Here is a 13,233-nt window from a genome sequence, read left to right as displayed (position 1 = left end):
ATATTGAGCATAGTTCCTCCAAAACTGTTTCTTTGTGTAATTATGTGTCATTCACAAGTGAGTTAAATACTTTGAGCCAGCTCTGTAAGTGAACATTCTAAAAAGCAGGGTTTTTGTTGTTGTTGTTGTTGTTTTATTTATTTTTAGAACATATTACAGCATGGATAGATAATGTGATGCTTTTGCTGCAAATCCCTCATCATTCTGTCATGGTCCGTGTCAGAGTCCCATATATTTCCCTGTTTTTTTTCCCCTTACCCATATTTCCAGTGTTTTCTTTCCCTTTTGTTTCTGTTTGTGTGTGCGTCTGTGTTTGTCCCTGGGCCTGGCGCTCCACTGCTGGATGATTGCTTCACCTGCTTCTCATCCACCCACCTCATCAGCAGCGTATATAAACCCCGGTTATTCAGTCACTTCTCGCCAGATTGTTCTGGCGTCCAATTCTGGCTCTACTCACAATTGCTTTCCATGTTATTGTTTAGTGTTTTCCCTCATCGTGTTACCCTGTGCTCACTGTGTTTTCCTCATGTTCCAGGTCCACCACTCAAGCTATCTGTCTGATCACCCTCTGCTCACTTCCTGCTACACCCAGCACCAACTGCCTCCCTCGTAGCTCACTAGCTCTGCACTCAGCTCTCACGACCTTGACAACACTCAAGCCTGCTCACGCTCTGTCTCGCTCTCCCTCCCCCTCACACTACAGACCCGAGCTCGAATCCTGACCTCGGCCGCCCTAATTCATCTCACCTTTTCCACACCCTCACTCCCTCACTTTTGTTAATAATAAAACCCATTTCACCTTGCATCCCCGTGTATGTGTTCTGCATTTGGTTCCCCCTGTCTCTGTGTCCTTAACATTAATCCCATTAATGTTCCCAGTTCATTAATCCCATTCAGTACAACTGTGATTATAGCGTATAGTGAATCTTCTAAACATCTGTGTTGTTTGCATTACATAATGATGTTAATGACTGAGGCAGGGTCCAACTGCACTGCTTGCAATAATAATATGTAGTGTAGTATAATGGGGAGCTAAATATCAGGACAAATGGACAGGAATCTTCCACAAATTCTTTAATAAAAGTTAAATGCAAATGCAGCAGCACAATGATATCAGTGCTGAAATCCATACTGTATTTTATTTAAATATATTCTTCAAGAAACACAGTGGACAGTTATTACGGAACCATTTGTATTATGCCCTTTGTATTGTCTGTCTGTCTGTCTGTCTGTCTGTCTTCCCTCGCCCTTGGTTGAGCCATCACCAGGCTGAGTTTCTAAGTGCTACAGGATGGAACATCCTGAAATTGGGCTATAAAAGACCAGAGGAAAGACAATGGCAGGGACCTCTTTTTCTCTGTTAACATGTGAAAACTACAGGTATAGCAGTGAAAGAAGAAGTCCTATAAAATGTGTGTGGGAAGGGAAACTGTTAGTGAATGTTTTAAATAAAGCAAAACTATTGATTTAAATAAAGCAATGGTTGTATAGGCTCAGAGATACTGAAGGAGTGCTTTGAAAAGCCATCTACCTTATAATAATCCAGACTTTGTTCCACACGTAATAATGAACACACTTCCAGGGCTTTGCCAACCAGCCTACATAGGAGCAGTATCTTTGACTTTCAAAAAGTGGGGTGGGGGACCTATTTTTTTGTTTGTTTGATCACAAATTACTGGAAAGTGAAGGCTAACACTGTTCCTGACTCCTATCCTTTGCCCAGGATCAAGGACTTTATACATTGTTTGGGCAATGTTTAATTTGTGAATAAGGTGCACTTATTAAAAAGCTATTGCCAAATGCCTTTAACAGAGCGTACCTCTGAGATTTCTGCCTTTGTGACCCCTGATTCTTTTATCCAGTATTTTGTGATGGCCTTTGGCAAGCAAAATTGGCCTGCTATATTTAATTGCCTATGTGGAGCTGTGTGCTCCAATCTGTACCCAATTGTGCTGTCTTTCTAGATGTGTTCGTGGACACTTCCACTTATGCTGAACATTTTCAGTCCCTGCAGACAGTTTTTGATCATTTAGAAAAAAGCCTTTTAACACTAAACCATGCAAATTGTGAATTTGCCAGTCACTATTTGGTATTTTCAGAAAGAGGGTGTCAGTTTAAGCTATGGACACCAAATGATGAAATCCAAACTCTAGTGTATCCTGTCGCTCACACAAGGTGTGAGTTGTGCTGATTCTTGTGAATGACAGGGTTTTATAACTGCACTAATGTAGTTTTTAATAATTGTTCAGATCTACCAGTAAGCTAAGTGCTACATTACTTGAGAGCTATATTTCCTTAGATAAGTAAAGTAGTTATATACACATACAGTTGTGTATATTAATGCTAAATAAGGAAATTGAAATATCCCACAGTAACTGACCCTTGTTCTCAAATGAAAGTAGGTAAAACCTGTCATCTTTTCTGTTATTCACATTCCACTTACAGTATGTTGTTGGTGAACTCTTTAAAAAGCCCATTTTTAGCTTAACAGTGACATCTCTGCGAAAGAAAAAAATGCTGGGGGATGGGCCAGACCAATCCAACATATGCTGTGATTTAATTTGTGTGAAGGTCCTGTCAATCATGTATTTTCTCCAAAAATGTAAAGTGTGAAAGAAAGTGCGGACTGCCCAGAGAAAACCCGCACTGGATAAAATAGAATGACTAAAGGAATTTGGTCTGTGTTACCTCATATTTATAGCCCTGTGAAACAAGAAGTTATGGTTGGACAATTTCCTGTTCATGATCACCCAGGTGTACAAAAAAAAGGTAAAATATCAATGGGAATATACTTTAAATATATATTTTTAATGTGAATTCACAGGGGTGTCAATAATTGTTGCACACCAATATTTAACAAAGATATTTTTTATACACCTGTGTTGTGTTTGCAATTGTTTGATATCCATGAGAGCAGAGTATTTTTGTGATTTTTTTTTAAACAACAGATCAAAAGGTTAAACAATAAAGACAATTTTTCACAGCCGTCTCTGCTCATATTTACCAAGGGCGCCAATATTACTGGAGGGCACTGTATATAATATTGGTGTTAACATTGACAGTCATTGCTATATTGTCCTACTGCATGACAATTGAAGTGCATAACATATAAATAAATAAATTACCTCATGAGTAAGGTTTGGTGTTCACTGGATAACAGGCGTCATGTTGGTCAATATTAATCATGCATATTTAAACTATTAACTTATTGAACAGGCACTTTTCCCATAATTTGTTTTTTAGTGTTTTTCTCTGGCTTCAGGATGATTATGTAACACTTTGGAAGAAAGATACAGAATAGTAAACCAAAGCTTGATGCTAAAATAGCAAATATCTCTACAGCTACAGTGAATTTTCCAGGAGAACTGACATAAGCTGGAATAAAAGCAATCCAAACTGCACAGAACATTACCATGCTGAATGTTATGAATTTAGCTTCATTAAAATTATCTGGAAGCTTCCTAGCTAGAAAAGCTAAAATAAAACATAAAAGTGCTAAAAGTCCTATGTAACCCAGCACAGCCCAGAAACCTATGGTTGAGCCCAAACTGCATTCAAGAATGATCTTTTCCTTATAGTGCATGAGATTTCTGAAAGGGAATGGGGGGGATATCATCAACCAAAGCACACAAATAAGGACCTGTATGAGAGTGAAGACAAGTACACTGAGTCTCTGTTGTGGAGGCCCAAACCATTTCATGACATTACTGCCTGGAAGTGTAGCCCTGAAGGCCATTAACACCACTATAGTTTTTCCCAGAACACAGGAGATGCAAAGGACAAAGGTAATTCCAAATGCTGTGTGGCGCAGCATACAGGACCACTCAGAGGGCTGTCCAATGAAAGTAAGTGAACAGAGGAAACACAGAGTCAGAGAAAAGAGCAGAAGGAAGCTCAGTTCAGAGTTGTTGGCTTTTACTATTGGTGTATTTTTATATTTTAAAAATATAAATGCTATTACTATTGTCATCAATGAACCACCAATAGAAACCACTGTTAGCAAAATTCCCATTGTTTCCTGATAGGACAAATATTCAACTTCCTTCTTTACACATTTATTCTTGTCTGCATTTGACCAATAATCTTGTTGGCACCGTTCACATTCAACTGAATCTGTTATAGAGAAAAAAAAACAAAAAAAAACCACACAAAACAAGTTAAACATTTAATATATAGAAGAAATAATGAATTTAATATGTCAGAAATATAACTGCAAATTCTTGCCATTACCACAGTCATCTCTTTAATCAACAGGTTGACATAATTGTCATACTAATTTTGTAGAATGTTACGGACAAATAATAATAATAATAATAATAATAATAATAATAATAATAATAATAATGCATTATTATTACTATTATTATTATTATTATTATTATTATTATTATTATTATCAGTAGAAGTAGTATTTGTTATATAATAGTTTTCTTCTTTAGGAATATTCCAGACCTGACATATTACTGATCTCTCCAGCAGCACATGGTATGCAGTCGAAACAGCAGATGGGCTTTCCTTTCTGCACAGCTTTCCTTGTTCCAGGTGGGCAACTCTCACTACATACAGATTTTGGCACCTTGTTTAAGGAGAAAATGTGGTTACTTGACCTACAATATGATCTATATTATGAAGTCATTCTGCGATAATTAATTCCATTGACACCAATTCAAATTTTATTCCTTATACTCACTTGATTTGTATTTTGTGCCCAGACAATTGAGGCCATATTTACTGCTAATCGATTCTTACCAGGAACTGAGGTGTCATAAAGTCCAACTGTAACAAATTCATACTGGCTTTCTTTACTTTTTTGCCAGTTTATTATTTCATATTTTGCAGGAGGATCACCATTTTCATCAAAGTAAACATCTTCGCCATCTTTTGTCTTAAAACACACTTTTTTCAGGTGTTCTAGAAACTGATTGAATAAAGTAAAGTTATGGGCATTTTTGCCTGCTTATTTAAAAGAGTGCAGCTTGGTATATCAAAGATAAAAATACCAATCCCTTAAAAATACTGTTAACTTACTGTGAAAGGATCAGGCTGCGTCTTTGTAGGACATGTTTGTTTGCAGCCAAGAAGTTCATGGAGTGTATGGGCAATGGCATACACTCCTTTATATACATTATTGAAAATGGGCATCATGGACATGTCAGTGAAGGTGTTTATCACTTCAGACAGTTTCTCTTCACCTGTGCACATTGGCATGCCCACTGAATTATTCTGTCCTCTATATGTACAGGTAAACAAAGCCTCCCAGAATTTTGTAAAAATGGCACTGCCTACTGATTTCAGTGGTTTTACATCTAGAATGAAGTCCTTCAGACCTGTTACCGTTGTTTTGGGAATAGCTAGCCCTATAGCTCCTTGCAATATATTGTACTTATCCAGTGTGGCTGCTACTGGATCAGCAATCCATCCCTCAGTTCCCACCCACTGGTATCCAGTGATGTTGTGTTCAGCAAATACTTGAAATAAAATCTCAAATTCCCGGGGAGTGACAAATCCCACTATCACTCGAGAAGTAGCGCTTTTAATTTGCTCAACAATTCTCAAGACTCTTTCTTTTGAATATGTTATAAAAAATGGAAGGGAATATTCTACACATATACCCAGTTGTTCTGCAATTTTAATAAATGCAGCCATTCCACTGTTACCATAGTCATCATCTCTTTTTATTGCTCCCACCCAGGTCCAGCCAAAGTTTTTGACCAACTCTGCAAGTGCTATGGTCTGGTAATAATCACTGGGAATAGTGCGCAGAAATGAGGGATATTTCCTTTTATCACTCAGACACTCACAGGTAGAATGGTAACTTATCTAAAATTAGATTTAAATACTTATATCAGGAATAACAGTCAGTCAGTATTTTTCATACTGTGAAATAATATCATGAGTATTAAATGAGTTATAAAATGTCTTTATATCATCTCACCTTTAGAATAATTATCATAATCATTTTGGAAATAATTATAATCATAGTCATAATAAAAAATGCATTAATTCTTACTAAGGGGATGCTGAAAGGTCCAATACTCTTTGCTATAGCCATGGACACTGATGAAAATGTCTCTCCTATTATGGCTTGCACATGAGCTGGCTTTGTGCAGATCTGATCTGAAACTGAGTTCTCATTTCCATTCACAAGAGTCATTGCTACTTTGACCCCCTGTGTTGCAGAACCACAAGTATCAAAGATCTTATAGCCCAGTGAGACTCCAGGCAGTAAAGACGAACTGTTGTTGATCTCCTCTATTGCATAGATCAAGGTCTGCGAATACTGGAAAGCTCTGAATTCCATTCTTGTTCAAAATCAGATAGAAAAACATTAACATTATTTACAGAATAAGGTATTTGATATAATTACAGTTGGTATCATTAGTAATTAATTATAATATTTCACTTAAAGTTTACACTGCTTACCTTGTGCACTTCACAGATGGCATAAACAAATAGGACAAGTCTGTGATCTCCCATTTAAAATGGAAGGGGAAAATTGCTCCAACTAATATATCACCATCCTTCCATAGCTGTGGGTATGCAGGCTCTCCACGCAGACTACAAGTCTCTTGTGCAGTATATGAATTGATGATGGCCATTGCCATATGAAAAATAATAAATATTGACTCCATCTAGCTATCCAGCTTTAGAGAAAAGAAAAACCTATAATATATGGTCTGATCTCTCAGCTAACTGCACAGAAAGAATAGGTGGTATTTATATAGAAGAAAATGTAAATCCTCCATGGTAAAGTTATACATGTGGGTCACAGCCAAAGAAGGCGTGGCATTTCTCTTCTAATATAAATGGGCCTTTATCTCTGTATGTTTGGCACATTAGCTATTTTTATTTTATTTTTATTTTTTTCGTGGGGGGGGGGTTCTCATGTAGAATAATCTGAACTTCATAATAATAATAATAATAATAATAATAATAATAATAATAATAATAATAATAATAATGTGACCTTTCTTAATTTTCCAATGCCATTGTGTAAATGATGTGCTAAGGAGAACCTTCTGTCAGGTCAGGTGCAGAATGCCTTACTACCAGTTTAGTTGTGTTATGTGCAATATGACCTTGCTAATTTTTCAATCTTTTTCTTAACCCTTTGTTGTCATGGATATTTCTTATATTGCCTAATTCAGTATACTTATGCTTTCTTCATTAAATACATGCTGATATAGGTTTATGCTTCTTTCTATATATCATATAATTAAAAAAAACAACAACAAAAAAAAAAACACGTTTTTTAATTTATTTTTGGTTTTGTTTCCATTGCAACTGACAAAAGCCAACTGAAGATAGGCTAGACAGGCAAATTAATTTATAAAGTAACTAGTTTCTAAGAGTAAATGGGGCACAAATGGGTAATGCATTATTTTGGAGATTTTGGAGAGTTTGAGTATTTCTATAACTGCTAAGAGATTTTCATGCACAGCATTTTCTAGAGTTTACTCAGAATGGTGCAATAAAGAAAAAACATTCAATGAGTGCCAATGCCATGTTGATCAATGGAGAGGTCAACAGAGAATGGCCAAACTGGTTCAAGCATTTCAGAGTGCACAACACACTGAACCTTGAAATGGATGGGCTACAATAGCAGAAGATGTCAGGTTTTAAAAAAAAATAAATAAAAAAATAAAAAAATTACTCTGGCACGTACAGTACACCTCTACTCTGCGCACTTTGCTTCGTCTGGAACTCAATTAATGGATCTTGTATGGTAGCACTACTTGTATTGTTCTCTGCATGATATATCGCTTTGCTTGTATTTTCTCATTTGTAAGTCACTTTGGATAAAAGCGTCTACTAAATGAATAAATATATATGTAAGGTTCAAGTATATTTTTCTTTGGAACTGTACTACTGTTTGAGCTGAGAGTTAGTATGCTGCATCAGTCTGATAATCTGTAGCTACTACTGTATGCAACTAATATGTGGCTCATGCAAATGTATTAATACAAACACCTAAAATTACAAGACGAAAATTTCCACTCCTATTATATCATTATTCAATTGTTTTATTAGGTTTTCTTTGTTGCTCTACTATGTACACACCATCACAGTTTCCATCTCCTGTGAATGAAATGTTTAAGAGCACACAGTATGGACACAACATGAATAATATCATGGGTAAACTCAGCAATTTCTAACATTGCTTTATTTTCTAATTTATTTACTTTTCCAATTACCCCATTATTTTTAAATTAAAGAAATTATAAAATATGAATAAATTGTTTAATGCTTAAGGTTTGAGGTTCAGGAAACTATATGCTTTAAATGGGTCCATATTAATTATGCATATTTATATTATTAACTTATTGAACAGACACTTTTCCCATAATTTGCTTTTTAGTGTTTTTCTCTGGCTTCAGGATGATTATGTAACACTTTGGAAGAAAGATGCAGAATAGTAAACCAAAGCTTGATGCTAAAATAGCAAATATCTCTACAGCTACAGTGAATTTTCCAGGAGAACTGACATAAGCTGGAATAAAAGCAATCCAAACGGCACAGAACATTAGCATGCTGAATGTGATGAATTTAGCTTCGTTGAAATTATCCGGAAGCTTCCTAGCTAGAAAAGCTAAAATAAAACACAAAAGTGCTAAAAGTCCTATGTAACCCAGCACAGCCCAGAAACCTATGGTTGAGCCCAAACTGCATTCAAGAATGATCTTTTCCTTATAGTGCATGAGATTTCTGAAAGGGAATGGGGGGGATATCATCAACCAAAGCACACAAATAAGCACCTGTATGAGAGTGAAGACAAGTACACTGAGTCTCTGTTGTGGAGGTCCAAACAATTTCATTACATTACTGCCTGGAAGTGTAGCCCTGAAGGCCATTAACACCACTATAGTTTTTCCCAGAACACAGGAGATGCAGAGGACAAAGGTAATTCCAAATGCTGTGTGGCGCAGCATACAGGACCACTCAGAGGGCCGGCCAATGAAAGTGAGTGAACAGAGGAAACATAGAGTCAGAGAAAAGAGCAGCAGGAAGCTCAGTTCAGAGTTGTTTGCTTTGACTATTGGGGTATTTTTATATCTAAAGAATATGATTCCTATTAACATTGTCATAACTGCACCAGTAATGGACACTGCTGTTAACAAAATCCCCATAGTTTCTTCATATGACAAATATTCAATTTCCTTCTTTACACATTTATCTTTGTCTGGATTTGACCAGTAATCTTGCTGGCATTGTTCACATTTAATAGAATCTATCAGAGAAAGAGAGAGAGAGAGAGAGAGAGAGAGAGAGAGAGAGAGAGAGAATAGAAAAGAATAAGAAATACATAACACTAAACAAAAAATATTGTTAGTTAGTAAGTGTAATTTGTTGCCATTGCAAGAAGTGTTGACTGTATTATTAATATATTAATATGTATGGTGTGTATATGTATATGTCAGCCGCTTTTTGCACCTGACATATTACTGATCTCTCCGTCAGCACATGGTATGCAGTCGAAACAGCAGATTGGCTTTCCTTTCTGAACAGCCTTTCTTGTGCCAGGGGGGCACCTCTCACTACATATGGACTTTGGCACCTATGACCAAGGCAAAAGTTTAATTTTGTTAAATATTATGTTAAATGCTGTTTTCATTAAACATTATTTAAGCATATGTAAACCAATCACTGAAAATACATAAACCAAGGACCAATAAAAAAATAAATAAATAAAATTAAAAAAAAATTGTTATTGAATTGAAGTAACTACTGGAAGTACATAAGACCACTCCATTATACACATAATGTATGAAAACCCAACATACACAACATATGAGACCAAGTCACATATTTTTCCAAATACTCACTTGATTTGTATTTTGTGCCCAAACAATGGAGGCCATATTTACTGCTAATCGATCCTGAGCAGGCAGAGAGGAGTCATAAAGTCCAACTGTGACTAATTCATATTGGTGTTCAGTACGTTTTTGCCAATTGATTATTTCGTATCTTGCTGGCGGATCACCATTTTTATCAAAATAAACATCTTCACCTTCTTTGGTCTTGAAACGCACCAATTTGAGGTGTTCTAGAAACTTATGGGAAAAAAACTCAGTATTCCATTGTGTCTAAATATCAATGTATATAAAGCTGTCTATTAATCTGCTTTTCAACATTGCTATTGAAACAACACTTAACTGAATGAAGAAAAAATGCATTTTAAAATATGCTGAATTTTATATGTGTTTATATTAATATAGTTTGTGTATATCAAAGCTTTAAAGTACAAAAATAAAAAAAATACTGTAAAATGTACTTGAAAATACTGTATACTCACTGTAATAGGATCGGGCTGCTTCTTTACAGGACATGTTTGCTTGCAGCCAAGAAGTCCATGCAGTGTATGGGCAATGGCATATACTCCTTTATACACATTACTGAAAATAGGCATCAAGGACATATCAGTGAATGTGTTTGTCACCGCAGAGATTTTCTCTTCTCCTGTGCAGACTGGTATGTTATTTGAGTTATTCTGCACTGTATGTGTACAAGTAAACAGAGCTTCCCAAAATTTTGTAAAAATGTCACTGCCAACAGCTTTCAATGGTTTTATATCTAGAATGAAGTCCTTCAAACCTGTTACTGTTGTTTTTGGAATAGCTAGCCCTATGGCTCCTTGCAATATATTGTACTTGTCCAATGCAGCTGCTATTAGATCAGCGATCCATCCCTCACTTCCCACCCACTGGTATCCCGTGATGTTGTGCTCAGAAAATACTTGGAGTAAAATCTCCAGGTCCCAGGGAGTGACAAATCCCACTATCACTCGAGAAGTTGAACTTTTAATTTGCTCAACGATTCTCAACACTTTTTCTTGTGAGTAGGTTCTAAAAAATGGAAGGGAATATTCCAAGCATATGCCCAGCTCCTCTGCAATTTTAGTAAATGCGGCCATCCCATTATTTCCATAGTCATCATCTCTTCTTATTGCTCCCACCCAGGTCCAGCCAAAGTGCTTGACCATCTCGGCAAGTGCTAAGGTCTGGTGATAATCACTGGGAATAGTGCGCAGAAATGAGGGATATTTCCTTTTATCACTCAGACACTCACAGGTAGAATAGTAACTGATCTAAAATTAGATTCACATACTTATATCAATATTTTTCTACTGTCACATAACATTATTAGCTATAAATGAGCTATAAGATACCTTTAATAAGAATGCTGTAAATATTTTGGTGATATAATTTTATTATGAAAAGAATAAGTAAGTAAATACATTCTTACTAAGGGCACACTGAAAGGTCCAATACTCTTTGCAATAGCCATGGACACTGATGAATATGTCTCTCCTATTATGGCTTGGACCTGGGCTGGTTTTGTGCAGATCTGATCTGAAACGGAGTTCTCATTTCCATTCAAAAGTGTCATTGCTCCTTTCACCCCCAGTGCTGCAGAATTACATGTATCAAATATTTTAAAGCCCAGGGTGACTCCGGGTAGTAAAGAAGAACTGTTGTTGATCTCCTTTATTGCAAAGATCAATGTCTGTGAATACTGGAAGGCTCTGAATTCCACACTTGTTAAAAATTAAAATACAAATACAAAAATACACATTCACATACAATATTCTGTATATGAGAAAACTACTATTAATATTATTGCCAATTGTAGGCTATGTTTTTCAGTTAATGTTTATGTTGCTTACCTCATGCAGTTTATTGCAGGTATGACTGAATAGGAAGAGTCAATGATTTCCCATTTTTTATGGAAGGGGAAAATTCCTCCCACTATAAAATCACCATCCTTCCATAGTTGTGGGTATGCAGGTTCTCCGAGCAGGCTGCAAGTAGTCTCTTGGGCAGTGGAGGAACTGATGATGGCTATTGCTAAATGCAAGAGAATAAAGATTGACTCCATCTATATATGCACCTCTAGAAGCTTTAGAGAAGTGTTGTTGAGAGAAAGAGATTTCTCATCTCAGTGAACATGAATAATCTACAGTATTTATGTAGAAGGACATGCAAATTCTCCACAGTAAAGTCAAACATGTGGGTCACAGAAAAAGAAGGCGTGACATTTGTAATCTGAAAGAAGTGGGCCTTTATAAGATTGTTATAAAAAATAAACATCCTCTCACATTCAACTGCTTTTATTTCCAGCAAATTTCTTAACATGTGTAAATATTTGTATTAACATAAAAGCATTCAACAACTGAGATGTAAACTGAATAAGTTTCACAGAAGTTTGATGAACAGAAATGGAATAATGAGTCCCTGAACAAAGGGAGGGTCAATATTAAAAGTATCAGTGAGTATCTGGTGGCCTCCAGCTGCTTTAAGTACTACCGTGCATCTCATCCTCATGGACTGCACCAGATTGGTCAGTTCTTGCTGTGAGATGTTCCTCCACTCTTCCACCAAGGCATGTGCAAGTTCTCGATCATGTCTGGGGGACACATGGTTACATGCAATTTTCCACTGCAAAGACAATCAGCTGTCCTTCCTGTCTCCCTGTAGCACTGTCTTAGGTGTCTTACATTACAGACATTACAGTTTATTGCTCTGGACACATCTGCAGTCCTCATGTCTCCCTGCAGCAGGTCTATGGCATGTTCACGCAGGTGAGCCGGCACCCTAGGAATCTTTATTCTGGTGTTTTTCAGAGTTAGTAGAAAGGTCTCTTTAGTGTTCTAAATTATTGTAACTGTGACCTTAATCACCTACCACCTGTAAACTGTTCGTGCCTTAAGGACTGTTCCACAGGTGCATGTGCAATAATTGTTTATGGTTCATTGAACAAGCATGAAAAACATTGTTTAAACCGTTTGTCTCCTGTGTGTGTGCAATGCCTTCATGATTTTTTTCAGTGACAAAATTGAAAATATCTGGCAAAAATTTCAGACTAAATATTTAAAGCCAGACAACTCACCCAGCAATATAACTATGTCAGATCAGCACATGTTTACTCCCCTTTGAGAGACTGAACTAATTTCAGTAATTTCCTCAACAAAATAATCAACTTGTGTACTCTATCCCTTCCCTACAGTTTTCTTCAAACAGATGCTACCAGAAGCAATCAAACCTCTTCGAAAAACAATCAAATCTTCCATTAGCACTGGATACATACCTAAATCTTTTAAACTAGCAGTCATCAAGCCCCTGATTAAAATAAAATATAAAACAATTACAACCCCTGTCAGCTGTCCAACTATAGGCCAATTTCAAACCTCTGCTTTATCTCCAAGATCGTAGAAAAGCTAGTAGATGTAGCTTG

At 36.3% G+C, this 13,233-nt stretch overlaps 2 protein-coding genes and 1 pseudogene across 2 annotated transcripts; all 3 read right to left on the bottom strand.

Annotated features, from left to right (window-relative positions):
- Positions 1-3,163: 3,163 nt before the first annotated feature.
- LOC128606266 (extracellular calcium-sensing receptor-like) lies at positions 3,164-6,301 on the bottom strand. Its single transcript, XM_053622305.1, has 4 exons — positions 6,011-6,301; positions 5,029-5,820; positions 4,453-4,510; positions 3,164-4,113 (listed from the first exon to the last, which is right to left on the bottom strand). Exons 1-4 carry the CDS (start codon positions 6,299-6,301, stop codon positions 3,206-3,208), a joined length of 2,049 nt encoding a protein of 682 aa, XP_053478280.1. The 3' UTR covers positions 3,164-3,205.
- A 1,932-nt stretch (positions 6,302-8,233) lies between these two features.
- On the bottom strand, positions 8,234-9,985 carry LOC128606265 (vomeronasal type-2 receptor 26-like; annotated as a pseudogene).
- Positions 9,404-11,388, bottom strand: LOC128606264 (vomeronasal type-2 receptor 1-like). Its single transcript, XM_053622304.1, has 2 exons — positions 11,245-11,388; positions 9,404-11,086 (listed from the first exon to the last, which is right to left on the bottom strand). The coding sequence occupies exons 1-2, from the start codon at positions 11,386-11,388 to the stop codon at positions 10,151-10,153; spliced, it is 1,080 nt and encodes a 359-aa protein (XP_053478279.1). The 3' UTR covers positions 9,404-10,150.
- Positions 11,389-13,233: the final 1,845 nt, after the last annotated feature.

This window comes from Ictalurus furcatus, chromosome 4 (assembly GCF_023375685.1).
Source record: "Ictalurus furcatus strain D&B chromosome 4, Billie_1.0, whole genome shotgun sequence".
In the NCBI taxonomy this organism is placed as follows: Eukaryota; Metazoa; Chordata; class Actinopteri; order Siluriformes; family Ictaluridae; genus Ictalurus; species Ictalurus furcatus.
The sequence above is the reverse complement of the archived record's forward strand: the minus strand, read 5'-3'. Positions and strand labels throughout refer to the sequence as shown.